This window comes from Podarcis pityusensis, assembly GCF_964106645.2.
Source record: "Podarcis pityusensis genome assembly, chromosome: 11".
Classification (NCBI taxonomy): domain Eukaryota; kingdom Metazoa; phylum Chordata; class Lepidosauria; order Squamata; family Lacertidae; genus Podarcis; species Podarcis pityusensis.
The window spans coordinates 31,445,632-31,466,173 of record NC_138036.1 but is presented as its reverse complement, the minus strand read 5'-3'; the positions used below and the strand labels follow the sequence as shown (position 1 = coordinate 31,466,173).

Genomic DNA, 20,542 nt, shown 5'->3' with positions numbered 1-20,542 from the left:
CTTTTTAATATGGAGTGTTTAATTAGTGACTATGTATATAACAATATAATTCTGCATTAGGAGATCTATTTTTTAATTTATTATATGACTTGTATTTTAGCATCTTGAAAGGAAGATCTTCACTGATGTGAACTGGCCAGCTTAATATTTTATTAAATGTATTTATTGTTCTCCTCAGTACCATTTGGAGGCCTCCTCACGTTTTAGGCTTTCTTGTCTTTGGTGCTGTATGCACACACCCTCTAGAAATGAACAAAAAGAAGGTATTTCATAAACACTGAATGAATTGCAGATTCCTAATAAATTTGCTTCTAAAGTGCTACAGTGCGTTTTGCCCTTATAGACTAAGACTAACATGGCTCCTGTTCTGAAATGTGCTTGCATACATCTGCAGCTAAGGTTGCTTCACAATGGCAGTTAGGGATATGAGGGCGTTCTGCCACTAGATGCCACTCTTAAGATGCTGAGAAAAATTCAGAGGCGGCGTATGGGCTGTTGACTGTAAAATGTTCAGAGCTTCTTTAGTGGAAAATCCCTTGGAATTGTTTGATGTAAGGGGTTGAATTGATCAAGCTTGATGCATTGAAGGACTAAATGTCTCCCATTTACTTCAAGGCATGCCAAACTGCTTCTGTCTCTAGAAGGGAAGACTGCTGCTGCTGGGTCTTGAAGGATTTGTAAGATTTTTTTATTTTATTTTTTTGCTTCCCCGCAAGAAAATACACATAATGGAAGAACAATTGAGAGATACATATTTTGGAAAGAACTGTAGAGAGGCTCGTTCAGACACATTCACTCAACGGAGAGTGGGGTTTTCCCAATGCTGCTGAAGGCAACAACAAATCAGAAAAGGGGACTTCAGGGAGGTATTCAGTGAGCTAAAGGAAGTAGTTAAGACAACAGGTTTATTGTTTAATGGCATGGAAAAAAGTTTACTTGGAATAAGGGAAGGAGGGGAATTATCAGTCAACAGCAAGTATGTTTAACCAAAAAAAAGTCATAGCAATGGTCTTAACATGAAAATATACAAAAATTGGACTTACAAAATAGTGGCACAAATCAAAATTTCCCCAAAAAGGCGATAATGGTAATTCAAACCTCAGGAAGAAGTTCATTTAAGGTCCACATAATTTGTTTACATAAACCTCCTGTTCTATTCTGCTACTTGCAAATTTAGCCATCTTGGAAGGGATTTCACAATAAGGAGCGGAAGGGGATCCCAAAGCTAAACAATGCAGACGTGTTAGGAAAACCAAGGGCCCAATCCGTAACCCCTTGGCACCTCACTTTGAATTTCATTCAGCTAGAGTGAGTAGAGCTTTTTCTTCTTTCATGAAGAATGCAGAGCAAGCCCCTGGCAGTGCAATCCTGTTTACACAGTTAAACAGAAGGAAAAACTATGTTCAGTGGGGCTTAGTCCCTGATAAGTGTTCACAGGACTGCAGTATGAAGCTGCTTCTAGCACTTGCCTGTGTCTCTTGGGCTTCCAAACAACGGAATCTATCCACTTCATTGCAGTTGCAGAAACCAGCATTTGGAATCAGGAAGCAAATACACCACGATCTACAACTGCTCGTTTAATGCCCATTTGTTCAGCTGCTCTTCCTCACAATTCAAGCCCATTTTGAGTTGTGTTGTTTTTTATCTATGAAGTCCTAAATTATCTGAGGCCTGAATATTTTATGGACCATCTTATTCTGTATGAACCTATCCACTCACTTAGATTGTCCTCAGAGAGACTGTTGCATATTCCCTAGGCATTCTAATGTACAGTGCGTATCACACAACACAGGGCCTTCCTCAGTTGTGGCACCTAGACTATAGAACACCCTCTCAAGGACTCACATGCCCCCTCACTAGTCAGCTTTAGAGCACAAGTTTAAAAAACAAAACCTGCTATTTTAGATATTATTTGGGATAATTACATTACATTTTGCTTTATTGTTGCTGCATGATTGTTTCACATGAGCTTTTTTCATTCTTGCTAAGGCACCTTGCAGATCCTCATGAATGCGAAGATTGGATATAACCATTTGAAATAAATAACTTTACCTCCTCCATCCTCACTCCTAGTGTTTCTGGGTGTGTGCATTTCATTTATACTGGACATACTTCTTGTACTCATCGGCTTACAACTTCCATCATCTAACTTCCATTAGATAAAACGAGTCACATATCAAAGTGCTCGCTGTTGACTATCTGTGGTATTAGGTTACATCTTAAATGGATGGGAGCACTTTATATACATAATTTGCAAATAAAAGTCCGGCATGCATATAAGCTATTAGGCCACTTACATGGCTGCTGGCCAGGAAAAAAGAAGAAAAACCCACTCTGCACACACTACAGTAGTTTGAAGCATCGTCGTTAATTGCTTTCTTTCCAGTGTTCGGTCTCCCACCTGCCCATTTGTTGTCAGGGATTATGAAGCCAAACCCAAAGCACGTACTCTGCACTCTCAAGTCCACATAGAATATGGTACAGGACAGAGCAGTAGTGGGAGAGGAGGGTTGAAGGGAAGCTCTGCTTCTGCACATGACTGTGGCATGATGGGAAGTCTTGCTTCTAATCTTTTCTCTGCTTCTGCACATGACTGTGGCATGATGGGAAGTCTTGCTTCTAAGCTTTCCTTCTGCACATGCTGCACAACCCGTTCTAAATACCAAGACATTCCCTCATCTCCCTAGGATGTTCAGTTCATATCAAGTTCATGAAAACATTATACTCTGACCTGTTCTTAATGCATAGTTGACCACATCTACGGAACGCGATTATTATATTCTTTCATGTTATGATCAATCATTAGTAATTGTTTTAGTCTTGCTATATCAATCACTAGTTATAATTTAATTAGGAGGTATCATGCCTGTCTAGTTCTGTGCTCCCTTTCCCAGCCTTTAATCTATTGGTGATTAATGCCTATATGTAACCTTTGCTTTGTACTTGTGTTAACCAATCAGCAACAAGTTGCTTTGTATTTGTGTCAACCAATCAGCAACGAGCGCACCTGTGGCAATGTTGTAATATTCAATAAAAGAGTCTCCTTGGGACTTGCTCGAGAGATGCCTCTCACATGACACTTGCTACTCGTCTGTCGTTATTTCAACCCAACAGAGGGTCATCACAGAAAGTGTCTCCTGACTAGGCCAACTTTCAACATACCCTTGCAAAGCTGAGAAACACAACTGGGCTGTTATCTTAAGCTATCTTAAGGAGGCAAGTCTGAAGAGGGGTCAACGTGTTTTTGACTGGCCTTGTCCCTGGTCTTGTACCATACCTCTAAAACACAGCATAGGCCAGGAGCAATTCTCTGCTCCTTTCCCCAGCTCCAGAATTAAGCTGGAGAGAGATGTGGATCTTTGGTGTAAGAACAAGCTCCAGCTGCTCTCCAGCTTTGAGCTGAAAATGGGAGGAAGGCTGCTCCCTACAATTACTTATCCTGTGCACAAAAGCTAACCACTGATTTCTGTCATCTCTGTGGGAAAACTGCTGTTGCACTCAGGTCCTGCTTGCTGGCTTTGCAGAGACACCCACTTGGTCACTATGAGAAAAGGGTGTTGAATTGATGGGCCTTTGGTCTGACCTACTGGGACTCTTCTGTGAATGTAAACTAACTGCTGTGTTCTGTTCAGGCAAGAGAAAGAACTGGCTGGCAGCAGAGCGTGTGTGAAAAAGAGTGGGCAAGAATAAGAGAGATTCCCTGTTGTTGTTTTTAAAAAGAAAAGGCAGGGGTCTCCACTTGTTAAACTGAAACAGCTAATGCTACACTTCAAGCAAAACCCTCTTTTGCCCAGCAGAGATCACCTAGAGTCTGCCAATGAGAGCATTTGTGTACCTTTGCATTACTTCCTGCCAGCTGAGTCAAGTTCACACTTTTTACTGGGTGGAAAATAAATGTTGCCTCAAGGAAGCCAAAGTAGGGCCTTTGAAGCCAAAGTAAATGTTTAAAAATGATCCAGTTGCTTGACCTTAATATAAAAATGGTTTTACACCTAATAAATAGCTCCTCTGCTATTAATTTTTATGTAGCCCCCATCCCTACATGTAAGATTATAAAACAAAGGGATTTAAAAGGACAGAATGGAACGAAAACGACAACATATTTATTTTATTTTTCTGTCTAACTCCTCCTAACACTCATCAAAATTCCTGATTTGTAGGCCAGGTGTATAAATATGAACAAGAGGTTGGAGCTGGAAGTCTGCCAGTCTAGTTTCCAACCTAGTACTATGACCTCAAGTTTTTTTAAAAAAACAACAACTGTATCTAGCAATTTTTGGGATTTGTATGTGGGTACTGATTGAAACTCAATCGAAACAACACTGAGTTGAGCCTAAGAAGCTCATGTGTCCTATTTTATAGAGGACAGTCCTCTATTTGAAAGGCAAGTCCAGTATGAATACAATAAACCATGAAAAAGAAGAGCAGGGGTTTTGAAATTGGCCACCAGCAGCACCTGCAGAGCAGACAGAATGCACACAGGTCCCTGGTCAGCCTGCCTGATTATGACAATATGTAACATATTTCAATTGCAATTATAGTAAACATCTTCTAAATTTGCATCTGTACACATAAATTGGTTCCTGCAAGTTTTATGCAAATTGCAGTCTTCTTTTCCGCTACTCTTTGATGATGCATATCCTTTTCTTTTCATGGGGGATGGAGCAGGGCTGGTGTGTAATTGGCTAGCCTAGATTAGCTACATGATATCAGAAAGCTTTACAGTACTGGGCTGTTAAATAAAAAGCTGTGTTCAGTTTGAACTCTGTACATGACCCAAGCCTATGTAATTTGTTTGGTTCTCAGCAGTGAAAGTATCGCTGTGGTGGAGAGGGAAAGCCCTTGTGCCTTGAGCCAATGATAATCCCCTCCCAGACACATGCCATTCATAAGCAACAGTCTGCACCTTGCCCCAATTAAATCCAGAATCCAGTACCGCTTCTACATGCAAGCTAAACCCTTAATTCAGCCAATAATCTCCCATTAGTAATAAATGAGTATCAACCAGCAAGCACACACCTAATTAAATTAAGCACCCTTTCACACTTCTTGAGAAGCCCAAGCCTGTCCCTTTCTCAGCAAGAATGAGGGCACATTGCTAATAGACTGTGTTAATTAGGTCAAGAGTATTCCTTTTTCTGCATTTCCGAGAACTTCCATGTTCACCCCTTTCAGCAAAGGCAAGAACATCTTGCTAAAAATAGACCAGATGAGAAGAGATGTCACTATTGCTGGGCTTTCACCCTGTGGCATGACAGTTAATTAACTCAGGATATCCCAGGAACTCTCCATGTGCTTTTTGTTATGAACACTCAGGTATGAGCCCAGACTCCCTGTGGAAAAGCACCTCTAGCAGTGAGACACACTTTCCCTATAACCACATGCACAGGGCATCACCACTTCATTCAGGCTTCTGCCTGGGAGGTTGCTCCACGCCACTCAGGTTCAGTTTTATGGAATACTTTACTCCACCCCCAGAACCCACCAGGTCCACCAACAGGGGACAAGTGCAATATAGTGCCTTGAAAAGGGAGGACAGACAAAACATTAATGAAAAGAGTGCTCCCATTTCAACCTAGGACTTCGTTTTCCATAGAAGAGCTGAGCTCATGGTCCTTTCATGTATAAACCCTACCACTACCTTGCTTAATATTTGACTAGCTGAACTAAAAAAAAATGTTCACTGTTTTCTACATTTTGCTTGGTCAGAAGGCATTTGAGGATTTTTCAAAATAAGAGTGGCAGTTTGCCCCTCTCTCTCTGCTTAGCTTATTTGCTGGGCTTCTCTCTGAAAACAAATTTGTTGGCAAACAGAGGACTGGCCAGGAGATGATGCCGTAATTCCTGCTGTGAAATAAGTGGCAGTGATTCCTTCCTGTCCATCTATGTTTCACTGAGCCCCCAAAACACAGAAGGAAGAGTTACCATGCAGCAAGAACTTAATAATGTGATTTTGCTGATCTCAATCGTCGGCGTGTCCTGTTATCAGGGCAGTGTGTCATAGAGGAGATCCAGCCTCCCCTAGTAATGTGCACCTGACTTTTTGAGGGTTTTCCTTCAATTAAAATCAGGTGGTAACAATGACCAGGGATGGTTATCATTGCTTCTTTCTGGTACAAAGTTTTATCGATGATTCTAGTGCAGTGAATGATTAGTTGTGTACTTATTGATACGCTTTCTTACGCACTCTTTACCATAAGGACCCAGAGTGGGTTACAACAACAGAAGATACAATTATAAAGATACAAATAAAACAATCACAATGCTTAAAAAATTGTTCCAAATGGAAGAGAGCTCCAATTTATACAGCTGCAACCTCAGTTCCTGAATGCTCACATATAAGCGATATGCCTTTGGAACCTTCAAACAGTGCAATTGTAGCACACCAAACTCTCACGCTTTGGGTATTTCTCCCTTGAAGCGCAACTTTCTCCTCACTTCTTGTCACCTGGAACTATCCCAAATGCACCCTCTTATCAGTACTGTTACATACCGGTATGTAAAAACAACAACTACATTTGGGAGCACTTGCAAGTTATTAAAAATTAGGCCATGTTTCCCTTTGCCTCTTATCCCATTTAGTAGCAGCACTTTGATTACAGCCATATTGCCCCAAAGCTGCACCTGCTACAACCTGGTACGCTTGATGCCTGGCCCAGTTCATATATAACAACTTACTCCAGCTCACCTTCTTTCCCTTTTCATTGCCTTTCCATTTTAACATCTTGCTTCCCTCTTCACCTTCTTCTGTGTTGTTCCTCAGCTTCCTGCTTTTGTGTTTAAAAACAGAAGACTGACTTTTCAATAACCTCTGCAGAAGCCCAAGACAAACGACATTATCTAATGATTAGAATAGCTTCTTTTCTTCCAGTTTTGTACCACTAAAATGCATAACATGTGCTTTTCAAAACTTTACCATTTTCTTATTTTAGCTCCATTTCCCCCTCATTTTCTTTCAGCGTTTACTGTTAGGTTATAATGAAAAATCTTAAATAAATTACTCATGAGGAGTGTGCTGTCAAGAAAATGTTGAAATATTATTGGTGGCTACCCCACAATGATGAAATCTTTGGCTCTGGAGGTCTGCCAAAAGTTGAGCAGGAGTATTTTCTAGGAACTATGGTTGCAATAATCACCATACTTTTAAGACACACACCCTGCACAAACAATATTGAGAACAGTAATTTGTTAAGGCTACTGGGAATCATAGCTCTGTGGGGGTGAATTACACATCCCATGATTCTTGGGGGGACGACGACGACTGTGCTTTAAATCCATGGTTTGTATGCAGTCTAAGCAACCTTTCTGTCTGGACTAGAATTTGGTCACTGGAGCTGAAGCTGTTAGTATTTTACTGACTATATTGTATATACTTGGTATCTTAACTGCTTTTTAGAATGTTTCTTCTCGTCAGTTTGCAAGATAGTGTGGGGGTACAAATATACACACACATCAGAATTTATATTATCTTTTTCTGCTCTTCTGAGAAAATTGAGAGTTGGCAAACCATCATTTACAGGTTACATTGTTCCATTGTTACTGCCAAGTAGGAATAACAGAGTAACCTACCTGGTCTAACTATACAAGTTCTGAAGTAGTGAATTTGGCAATAAACTAATTAAAAGTACACAAAGAATAGAACTTGTAAATGCTTTCTTCCTGCAAATATTCGGTTGTTTCTGAAGTAGTTCAGCTGTTAGTTTAAAAGGATTATTCATAAGTCATTTTTACTGATGTAAATAACCCTTTAGATGTGTTTTGTGGATATTTATATATTCATAAAATTGCATGTGTTTCTGTTGTTTAAAAAATAAACAATATCTCTAGCTCACTGCAACCACAATTTTAAAATAGGATGCCTACACTCTTAGGTACTCCCAGATTACAATATCCACATATTTTACTTTGTACCTTGCCCCATCCAATACCAGTCATGGGTTTGTTGCTGATTAATAGCTGGGTTTATGTACTTTAAAATATTCAGAATGGTTTAATCTTTCCACTGCACAAGGTGGGAGAAGATGTATTCCACAGAGGTGTATGTATTATAGCTGGAATACTGTATATTTCTCATCTGGAAAAACCTTGTCTTGGTAAGGTCCCTACTTTCTCTGTTTCAAAATGCTTCTTGTTTATCTTATCATTTTCTATTGTTAGAAGTTAAGCTTGTCGATATTCAGCAGACACTGAAAACAGGTCTATCAGCTGCAGAGGCAGATGACAACTTGAACATTAAAGTTTGCTTCTCAAAACAAGGGCAGGCAGGGAACACTGTCAGTTGAGAGAACCTCTGGAGTTATGTTGGGGAGAAAGCATTTAAGTAGCCCTCTGTGCAGCTACCCATTTGCCATATGCACTGCAAAAGGCAATGTGGTTTCAAAGGCAAAATGCCATGCTTTCAGCAAGGCAACCTGGGTGTCTGCAGTAATGAACGAAACAGGGGGAAATGTTTGCACAGCATGGAATAGCATCCTTATGTTTCCTTCCAGTCCGTGACATTCCTCTTTTCTTTTTTTCTTTTTTTAGTTTTGTGTTAAAAGATAAAATCTTGAAAAGAGATACAAATTAGCTTTGCTAAAGAAACTTCTCTGGGAGGGAGGAAAATGAAGAAGCCCTAGAAAAAATGTTTTCTTTGTCTCAATTCTTGCTTCACAGCCATGACTGACTAGTTGAATTGTGACCTAACATGAATAAAAAGGCACTCAAATGGCTTGAATCACTAGTATAAAGTTATAGTTTTCCGAAAATGGGTTTTGTTGGTTGTTGCCAGTGATGAAGATACACCATTGAACGGCTGACTTATTGTTAGATAGTCTGACAAGCTAGATCCTTTTGCATCAGAATGGAAAAAGAATTAAATAGTAATCCTAAAATATGTAAGCAGCAGTTCTACATTTTCACTGATGGCTATAAGCAAACTAGAACTTCTTAATCTGAAAACACTGGTATTAGGCCACTGGTTAAATTCCTCATACTTAAGGAAAATCCCAGGTGACTGTCTGAACTCTATTGAACCAGGAGAAGGGCAGTGGAACTGTGCCAAACATCTTGCCCTCATAAATGGAACATATAAAACTGTATAATTTTCTTGAGAAATAGCACTCCTTTAATATTGGCAAAATAGAAGGCTGTGCATACTCTAGACTAAAACAAAAAACAAATCCAAAATTTGCATGAAACCAAATTGTGTTATTCCCACAAATAATACAAATCGTTTATTTGTATGCTTTGTGTAATTTATTTTGTTTTTAGATGTGAGAGGAGGGAACTGTACAAAACACTTCATTGTGTAGCTTGCAATCCTGTTCTCTTTGGTTGAGACATCAAAAGTTAATGCTGGGACATATGCTTTGCATGCAGAAGGTCCCAGCTTCTCCATTTTATTTTATTTTTTAAAGTTGTTGTTTTAACAGGCGCCATGAGAAGACTTCTCTTTTTCTGATACCATGGAAAGTCACTACCACTAAGAGTACACAATTCTGGGCTACATGGACTAAGGCAAAGTTCAGATGCAGTATCCCTAGTTTCATCAACCATTTATCTGAACTGGTTAAGTCAGCTGTTCATGTTCATATCCTCTAATATAGCCCTCCCCAACTTGGTGCCCTCTAGATGTCTGGGACTCCAACTCCCATCGGGCCAAGTCAAAATGTCCAAGGGTCACTTGAGTTCACAACATCTGAAGGAAGCCAGGTTGGGAAACACAGCTCCTACTATTCTTCCACGGAACAGTTGTTTTTCCCCAAACACAACACAAGCAGGTAGCCAAGAACAAACCCTGGCTTCTACTGGTGGTTTGTTTGGTTGAAACAGACCGGAATCCTGGGTTCACATCGGTGGGTGCACCCGTGGGGGGGGGGCAAGGCACGGAGGGCACCCTCCCTTGCACCACAGTTCAGGGTAGGAGAGGGGTAGGGAAGCTGCTGCCTACTCTCCTCCTGCTCTCTGCCACCAGGTCAGGCCAGGCACAAGTATCGCAGTCAAGGCACAGCTCCTTCTGGCACAGAGCCAGGCTCCGATGAAGGAGCCTGCTGTGGGGGCACCTGTTTGCGCCCCCTCTCAAAATTGTGCTTGGGGCCATGACCCCCACAGCACCCCCCACGCTACACCTCTGGTTCACATGCCAGTCTGTGGCTTGTTTCCTAGCATGGGGAGCAGGGGAAGAGTGAAGCACAAACATTTGAACAGCACACACAAACTTCCTGTTCATTGACAATAAATTGAGGTTTACGGTTTAAAGTCACATGAAAACTGGGCCAGAGTAATACTTCTCACTGTGGTGGTTATAATTATTCATGTGGAATCCACTTAATAATAGTGGAGACTTACCTAGGTAAAGTAAGGTGTAGTCTTTATTCATGAACCAAAGACTAGTACAAGCCGAAGTTACCATAAAACCCACTAAACTACCTTAAGTGGAAGCTAAACCATTTTTTTAACATTATGAAGAAACATGCTGCCATTACCAGTTAGTGATCTTTGGAGTCTTTACTTTTAACTTCAACAATGCAACACTGGAATTTTTAGTCATCTTTATATTCCTTATTCTTTTAAACTACACCCACTCAATGCAGTAAGAAATACAGATTGTGTGTAGTATGTCCAGGACAGTGGGAGGGAAACTAAGAGGTATATCTGTGCTATGATGCATCTCAGCAACGTGACTGACATTAATAGAGCAGTGACTGATTTAAATGGTAGTGAAATTAATATCTGGACGTTTTTTGCTAATTGATTTCATATATTAACTGTTAATTAACCTCTTGAATGGATAAGCCAGATAAACATATGTAACATGAAGACTATTATTGGGCATTTAGCAGAGTCCTAATTGAAGCTACTTGGTATTAAACAGGTTCTCAATGTAGCTGTACTTTTTACGAAGCCTACTCTGAGGAGAAAGGCAGAACAAAGAGAAGGCAGGGGGAAAGTGACACAAAACATCAAGGGCCATTTTAAAGCCAAGACAGCTTAAATTAGGGTCAACATTTAACATTACATTTTTCCTACATGGAAAATGCTTCACTGTAGAAATAACATGAAACAAACTAGGTGGGAAACCAGCAGCCATGTTTCCTGTTTCACATATAATGGCAGGCCGGTGGTGAAGTTTAATTGTAGTATCAGAGAGGTACAAAGGTGAAACTGTCCTCGTGGCAATCCACCCCCCAGTCCTGTCCCAACAGCCTGGCTCACTTCTGGTACTGGAACAAATCTGAGGGCTAAAGTGTTTAGGTGACAGACCATGAAAAGGTAATAAAAAGGAAGTGCTCATACTGCACAGCACCTCTGAGGTAAAAAATCACACCCCCTTCCCCAGGAAAGACACATAAACAACAACTGTGACTGCCACATCATACCCAGTTTGGTCCCAAGTCAAATGTGTGCATTGCTACATGTATATATGACTGTGTGTACAGACTACGTGAGTACTCACAGCCAGTTCTAGATGTTCCTGTGTATGAAGCCTATAAACACCATGTCTGATCCTAACACACGAAGAGCGCAGCAGCAGTTTCATGCTGATTCTTCAAGGAAAGTGTTTTCTGTAATGTGTGAAGCAATCTGTGTATTGGTAACTTATAAATGTCGCTAATGGGTCTAAGCCAAGGCAAAACAGCAGCAAGGGAACCATTTCCTACAAAATTATTCCTTTTCATAGAAGTAGCTGAAAGCAACAGAAGCTAAGGTAGGTAGAAACTTCAAATTCCTTTGACAATCACCAATGTTGTCTTTTTGTGGATATACTTTGTGAATTACTTCATAAATAAGTTACCCCAAAACAGTTACTGTATCAAGTTTGGGAAAAGAGAACAGACATTTCTTTCCAGCCAAGACCATGTATCATACTTGTTGCAATTAGAATTGCTTCCTAAGACTTGGTTATAATTAACACATGAATGTTAATGAACCATAGCCTCTGCTTAGGCTTCTTGTGGTGATGTTGATGTCATCCTCAGTTTCCTGTCTGAGCTGAGCTACAGGACTGGTGGGACATCTTTATGCTTCGCCACTACCCATGCTCCTGTTCAGAATCTGAAACAGAAATAATGAAAAGCAGAATCAAAAGTTGGGAACTGGAACAGGATGGATATATCAGCATGCACTAGACTTGCTTAAATTAAGTCACTCCTGATTTTGAGGGGTTTTTTTATTTTTAATTTTTTGGTGACCTCTCCTTCAGCTACTAAAAAGGTTATTGGCAGTGTTTCAATATACTGCTTCACTGCAGAGAAAAAGTGCTTGGGTATAAGTAGCAGGGGTGCCAACTTGAATAAAATATTAGGGGAGGCAAGTAAGCCCCACCCCACATAACCAAATGCCCAAAATGCCAGTTGTTGTTACAGGGGGATGGGATTCCACAGAAGCAGCACAACTAAAGAGAAGGCCCTTCAATATACAGTGGTACCTCGGGTTATAGACGCTTCAGGTTACAGATGCTTCAGGTTACAGACTCCGCTAACCCAGAAATAGTACCTCGGGTTAAGAACTTTGCTTCAGGATGAGAACAGAAATCGTGCAGCAGTGCCGCGACAGCAGCGGGAGGCCCCATCAGCTAAAGTGGTACCTCAGGTTAAGAACAGTATCAGGTTAAGAACAGACCTCCAGAACGAATTAAGTTCTTAACCCAAGGTACCACTGTATATTTAATGCGTTTTACAGTTAAGGAATGTCTACAAAACCAATTGTACAAGTCATACAACCAAAGGAAAAGCAAATGACACTCTGGGCACCATTTTTACATGAAAAGCAGCGTTGGTTTCTAACCCCCATTAGCCCCAGCCAACATGGCAAATGACCACATATGATAGCGGCTGAAGACCTGCGATTTCTGGATAACCACATGTTCCCCATATGTTTTACATGTATGTGTGTGTGTTCATTCTTCTACAAAGTATCAGGGTGGTGTACAACAAAAGTTACAGAAGAAGAAAAATACCATTTTTTTAAAAATGGCGATAAAATATGCATAGGAAGAAAAAGATGAAGTATCCTAAGCCAGAATGCCAATCACCATCACAGACATCTTAGCTGGTAGATGTGAAGTACTTGTAGTATAATAATCTGCAATTGCTAACTTCAGAAATAAAAAGGATGCACAAGTTTAAGGTTTAAGGTGATGATGAAGATATTAACTAACAAAAACAGTTATATTTTAAGCATTGATAAGCAGATCCAGAAGAGTATTTAACAAATTGGAAAAGAGTAATGGCTTTTAAATATGCAATTTTAAGTAAGATTTTTTACCTCTTTAGTCAGCACTTGTAGTCTGCTCAGAATTGGCTTTTGCATAACTCAGAGGCAGACTGAGACCCACCATTGGGCCTACGATACTCAGCCATGAAATAATATAGTTTGTATTCCTACAAAGCAAAAAGAAAATAGCTTTTTTTACACTCTAGCTGTCTTTAAAAGCTTGGATATCATTTTAAATGGCTACTAATTTTTATAAAATTGATACAACATTGCACACATCATTACTATGGAGGAGGGGGAAATCCCAAAATGTCCTAAACAGAAGTTGTGACATTCCAAGTTTTGTGTAACAATAATCTGAAACCGCCAACTTTAAGGTCGTAAAAATCCAGAAATAATGATTTTCTTTATAAACAAAGCATATCTGTACATAATAAAAGCTACAACCAAAGAAATGAAACAAAGAACAACACAATGAACTGTCAATGAAACATCTCAACAGATCTAAAAAAACATACTCCCAAATCAAATCTACTAAAGCTCTGAAGCTAGGTCTAGCATAAAGCCTGTTTAAACAAGAACATTTTACACGATCTTCTGAAGACCTGCAAGGTTGGGTTCAGTGGGTACAGCATTGCAAAATATTAGCATATTCCAAGCAGAGTCCCTCTAAATCACTGAAGTAATTAGGGAAAGGGTATCCAAATCATGGAAGCTAGAAGATCAGACCTTGCTTGTAATCTTATCTCCCATCACACATTTATCTTTGAAACCATGCAGTCGAACAATTCTTTTGAAGAAGAAAAAATGAAAACACAAATTCTCAGAATTCCCTGGGTCATACATGAGTAGCCAGAGGCCATAAGAAGCCCCTGGAGATTATATTTTCCACTCAAGTCTTTTAATCATAGAAATTCCAGAGGAGCCTAGTCCACACATTAATAACAAAGAAGACCAAGTAAATATTATGAACATGAAATTTGAGAAACATCTCCTAAAATGTCCAAGGACTATCCAGCAACACCCCCAGGTGTATAAGATAAAGAGGAAGTTTAAAGAATTGTGCCTTATTTTTAACCTGAGTTTGTCTGGCTACAACAGTACACTTTTACATGGTTATTTAGGGTGAATATGAGAACCTAATAAACCTCACACTGATACTACTTGCCTGCTTTGTTTATACGAACTGGATAACACCGCAGACATAAATTCATTTGTCCGGCAAGGATGAAGAACAAAGAAAGGCTGTCCAAGCAATGGATGCTCCTGAAAAAGATCAGCCATGCTTATATTATTTATATAGCACTTGCAGTATCCAAAGTAGTTTACAATCATTATTGCATTTGTAATGTTAAGTTCTTAGGGTTCTCATTTTACAGATGAGGAATCGAAGGTTAAGCGATAGCAACTTGCCAAACACCAATAAATCTAAATCTAAGAGTTCAGACTAGGACTTCTAAATCCAAGACCAATATTCTTTCTGATAGATTACACTCATTTATTTATGTGTCATATTCACTTCTCTACAGAAATATTAATAAATGAAACACCCAAGGCAATTAACATTCTTCTCTTTTTAAAAAAGTAAACATTTTAAACGTAACAACAAAACACAAACAAGTTAGAACAAAAAGGTCCAGTAGATAAAAGCACTAAAAGTGAGAAATCCAAGCATAATCAGACTCCAGCCAGGTTGAAAGTCTGCTGAAACAAAAACATCCTCAAACAGCACTGGAATAGCATCATAGTGATGATGGTAAGCTAGGTCTTCCAGGGCAAAGAGTTCCACAATAACAGAGAAGGCACTTTTACACGTTCTTGCCAATGGCACTTTGGATGTATCTCACCAGTTGATCTCACTGAGCAGACAGGAATGTATGGAAGGAGACAGTCCTTTGAGTATCCTCAGTAGACTTTGAACAGTGATCAAAGTGACCTATGTTAAAACTAAATTTATATAATCAAGCTATATTCCAACACAATTTAGCATATTGACACAGGACGAGAGATACCAATTATACAAAGCTATGAATGATGTAAACATTTTTAAAGAAGCACAATAAATTTTATTACTTTATTACTAAAAATGAATTTACACAGTAGAGAACCCTCTACTGGGTTCTCTGGGTATGCAGGTTCTCTGCCATTTGTTAATATTTTAGCAGTTCCCAAGTCTAGTATGTACATGCAGAAAGCAGCCTTAGGCCTCAGGGATTCAGTGTGCCAACGAATTATAACTATGTGCAATCACAGTAGTGAATCATCTGGATATTAGGCCAGATGATTAAATAGATAGTCTATATTAAAAATAGTAAGATGAGTACACTTTGAGAACACCCGGAAGATATTTAAGAACACCAGCTCATGTTAGAGTATCACTTTATAAAGACTATACAAAAGAAAATAAGCTATTGGGGAAAACACAAATTAAAGGGATTAAATAAGGGATTAGAATTGCTGGATAAATAAAAACATGTAATCCTTAAAGAACTTATTCTCTTGAAGGTATGGAGAGGGAATTATAGAGGTACCACAAATTCCATGTTTATTTCCGTAATTTGGTCTGTTCCACGCTGGATCCACTGAACTATTCTAAGCATATTAGTCACTGTTGGATTTGAATATCAGAATTTGCATTTGGTTCACAACAAGAGTTATTTTTCAATGCATTCCTGCAGTACAACAGTATTCCCTAAGAAGACATTTTGAGGCTACCTTTATGCTCTGCAGTGACCCGCCCCCTCCACACACACACACATCAAATGTAATTATTTTAAACTGGAGCCTAGCATACTAAAAAAATACATTCCAAACAAATACCAAGAATGTCAAATACAACTACAGTCTAGACCAGCCTCCCAGCACTCCAACCCATGCCATATGGGTGTTTGGGACTAAAACACCCATCAGACCCAGCCAGCACAGCCACCCGGTTAAGGAAGGCTGGAAAGTAAATTATCTGGCCGTCTGTAAGATTGAATACTAATGCTTTCTCTATTCACCAACTTACATGTACATTGAAACCAATGAATGTTCTTTCACATTAAAGCACAGCCTACATCTGCACTGCTACAGATCTCAATTTACCATCTACACTTTTGTAGACCCAGGACTGATTTCCATGTCTGATTACACAATGAAACAAAATGCAGCAAGTGCCAACATTCAAGACTGACTTGCCAGCCAGAAACTGGAATTCTGCAAACATGTAATCCCATGTTTAGACCTGAAATACTAAAATGGACTTTGTTGCTAATTTCCCCTTTCCTTTGTATCTCTGTCCTGCCCCAAACAAATCTGCTCCAGAGGATTGAGAACAATTTGGGAAGTAGTGTGGGGAAGATTGTAGGAGAAAGGCAGGATCTGTGGAAAATACTCCATCCCCCTTTTCATTCACATAAATCATTCACTGGATCAAAGAGCCTTTTGTCAACGGAAAGACACAATCGGATACAACCCCAACAGAGCAACATTTACTAATTCAACAAAATTTATGTAGAAGAACACTAAAAATTGTTGAGGCTCCTTTTATTTTAATTCAGAAGACAACCCAAACTACAAATTCATGCAAGGATGCTACCATCTGCTATCCATGCTAGTGAACTGATGCCATTCTGTATTATGAAGTAAATGCCAATCTGAATGAAAATATATTATTTCACTCAGCTGTTAGACTGAATCTGAAATGTATGAAAATACTTCTAGCAAAGACAGATTTCTGAAAAAGACTATGTCCTGAAATTGGCAACAAGAGTTTTATCAATGACAAAAAAGGAACAAACACAAATTATAACACAGCTAGCAGGTACCTATCCTATCTTCAAACTAAAAAGTCAGCCTGAGAAGCCATGGTGCCATCAATTCTCTCTCCTGGTGGCTTTCCAGTTCCCCTATATAATATATTTATACTTGCCATGTGCTTCTAGATCTCGCCTCTCTCATCTTCCCTCTCTGCTTGTCTCTTCTCTCAAGGACACTGGCTAAGATGCTCTAATATCAGAGAGGCACAAATATTGTGGTCTCACTGGCTTCATTAGCATTACTGATGGGATGCCACAAAGAGAAGCACCTTTGTCCTAGGCAGCTAACAGCTTTGCGGATAATTTCTATAAGGCCTTTGGCACAACCACCTTGTTCCCATTCCTTACAGTTAACTCAACTTGCATACAGCTTCTCTGTTTATCCCTGCATACACTTCCTGCCCCTTCCAGCTCTACTGAATTGCAGGTTATAAGCTACTGAGGCAGGTACTTGCCCTCCTACACTCTGTAAAGTTGGAACTCCATCACTGATGCGATGGGTTCTTTCCCCCAATATAGGATGCTTACTGACATACAATACACACTTCGTTAGCAGTGTTTTGCTGAAGATACTGAATATTAATTATACACACAAACACCATGATCAGCTTAACCAATAACATGCACGTTCAGATTTTTGTTAGAATTCCTGATTTTCCATCTAGACACAAAGCAATTTCACATGCTGAATTTTCACAAAAATGTAACATTAAGACTATTCACACAACAAAAAATAATATAATCTCCTTAGTTGTACAGTATGTATATTTAGATACTTTGTTGTTGTTGTTTTAACATGTTGTTGTTAATCTAATTCTATGCTACCAACAGTCAGAACACTGTTGCACTAAAACAATGAACTGACAACCTTTCCCCAAACATTTTCTTTGACCTACATCTTGAGTATCTGTACCCAGCATAGTGTCTTTATCTTGTTTCATCAGATAATGGCTCTGATATAATGAAGGTCATCCTGCTATTATACACCATTTTCTGTGTCAAGGATATTGCATTTTCCCACAGTTCAAACTAAATATATTGTTGCTGGGAAAATAAGATTTCTCCTGAACTAGCAGGGTCGCTGGAATGTGGAATGCTGTCTAGAAAAGGATGGAACAGAAATCAGAGAAATCTATTGGATAGTGTGCATGACATCAATGGTATTAAATAACACCACTGCGTCCCTACTTATGCACACATTACAGTTATGTCTTGCCCATGTCTTGTTGTGCTGTGAATATGAACACATCAACTCTTCTTCAAGTTGTTTCTCTCTCCTCCTCATTTACACACATACACACCTACCTACCTTAAGACTTCACCTTGCGATTTTATCAATTATTGTCAATTATTGTCAATCACCCCTGAAGGAGTAGGTTAAAAATCTTGGGGTCAATTATCGTCCCCCAATTGTATGTTCAAAGTCTTGGGGTCAATTACTGTCAATTGCCCCTGAAGGAGTAGGTTCAATCCATCTCTGTAAAGTGACATGTCCAGGTGACCTGAGTGCCTTTTATGAGCTCTGCCTGATTTTTATTTTTTAAAAAAACTAGTTATGGCCATTTTTGGACTGCAACACCATGAATTGGCAACCTCCAGATTTGATTGTTGCAATGCACTGTATGTGGGGCTGCCCCTGAGGCTGGCCTGGAAGCTGCAGCTAATGCAAAATGCAGCAACTTGACCGCTCACTGGGGCAGAATACTGCCATCATGTTACGCCACCACTAAAAGAATTGCATTGGCAACCAATTAGCTACCAGGCTAAGTAGAAGGTGTTGGTACTGGTGTACAAAGGCCTATACAGTTTGAGACCCAGTCTAGATATCTAGTTATTTAATTATGTATCACATTTCTAGCCCCCCTTTCCCCCAAGGAGCTCAAGGTGCCATACATAGTTCTCTTCCTCCCCATTTTATCCTCACAACAACCTGAGAGTTGAGTTAGTGGCTCACTGCCACCCAGTGAGATTCATGGCCAAGTGGAGATTTGAGCCCTGGTTTCCCAGATCCTAGTCAGGCACTCTGATAATTACACCACACTACCTAGAAGATCAAAATTGGGAAAGGAGTACGGCAAGGCTGCATATTGTCTCCCTGCTTATTTAACTTATATGCAGAATTCATCATGCGAAAGGTTGGGCTGGATGAATCCCAAACTGGAATTAAGATTGCCGGAAGAAATATCAACAACCTCAGATATGCAGATGACACAACCTTGATGGCAGAAAGTGAGGAGGAATTAAAGAACCTTTTAATGAGGGTGAAAAAGGAGAGCGCAAAATATGGTCTGAAGCTCAACATCAAAAAAACGAAGATCATGGCCACTGGTCCCATCACCTCCTGGCAAATAGAAGGGAAAGAAATGGAGGCAGTGAGAGATTTTACTTTCTTAGGCTCCATGATTACTGCAGATGGTGACAGCAGTCACGAAATTAAGAGACGCCTGCTCCTTGGAAGAAAGGCGATGGCAAACCTAGACAGTATCTTAAAAAGCAGAGACATCACCTTGCCAACAAAGGTCCGTATAGTTAAAGCCATGGTTTTCCCAGTAGTGATGTATGGAAGTGAGAGCTGGACCATAAAGAAGGCTGATCGCCGAAGAATTGATGCTTTTGAATTATGGTGCTGGAGGAGACTCTTGAGAGTCCCATGGACTGCAAGAAGATCAAACATATCCATTCTTCAGGAAATCAGCCCTGAGTGCTCACTGGAAGGACAGATCCTGAAGCTGAGGCTCCAATACTTTGGCCACCTCTTCAACAAACTCCTTTGCTCTCCTACTGCTAACTGTAACTCCCTTCACAGATAGGTAGCCGTGTTGGTCTGCCATAATCAAAATAAAAAAAATCCTTCCAGTAGCACCTTTAAGACCAACTAAGTTAGTTCTTGGTATGAGCTTTCGTGTGCAAGCACACTTCTTCAGATACACTTCTTCAGATATAATTCTTAAAACCATGGAGAGACCTGGTTTGAACAAAGACATTGGATTCTTATCCCATTATACATGACTAAGCCATTTCTCACCTTCTCACCCCTTGCCTTTTCCTGTAAGACCCATTACAGTCGTTAAGAGTCGTCAGCAGGCTCATCCCAGCTATCTGCCTATCTCCCATTCCCACCACCCTTCTGAGTAATACCCCTCCCCACCTTCTCACTATATAGAAGGATCTGGCAACTTCTGTTTCAGTGTATCTGAAGAAGTGTGCTTGCACACGAAAGCTCATACCAAGAACTAACTTAGTTGGTCTTAAAGGTGCTACTGGAAGGATTTTTTTTATTTTGTAACTCCCTTCAAAATTCATATTGCAGAGTCAAGTCTGGATCCCATCAACAGAAAGTCAGGAGAGGCACAAAGTTTCTAGTACGATTAGCTGAAAATCTATTGGATCTGAAAGATGTAAAAAAAAGTAAATGCAAACCATTTAGTGCTAATGAGACTCCAATACTTTGGACACCTCATGAGAAGAGAAGACTCCCTGGAAAAGACCCTGATGCTGGGAAAGATGGAGGGCACAAGGAGAAAGGGACGACAGAGGACGAGATG

The 20,542-nt window shown here is 39.8% G+C and overlaps 1 protein-coding gene across 4 annotated transcripts in view; it reads right to left on the bottom strand.

Annotated features, from left to right (window-relative positions):
* Positions 1-430: 430 nt before the first annotated feature.
* The window catches only part of ATG10 (autophagy related 10), a 109,120-nt gene continuing 89,008 nt past the window's right edge, over positions 431-20,542 (bottom strand). For all 4 annotated transcript variants that reach the window (XM_080973077.1, XM_080973074.1, XM_080973075.1 and 1 more), the window contains 3 exons: positions 14,366-14,463; positions 13,249-13,364; positions 431-12,036 (listed from right to left, as the gene is read on the bottom strand). In XM_080973077.1, the coding sequence (XP_080829203.1) occupies positions 13,253-13,364; positions 14,366-14,463 (210 nt within the window). In that variant the 3' untranslated portion in view covers positions 431-12,036; positions 13,249-13,252. The remainder of the gene's footprint in view (positions 12,037-13,248; positions 13,365-14,365; positions 14,464-20,542) is intronic.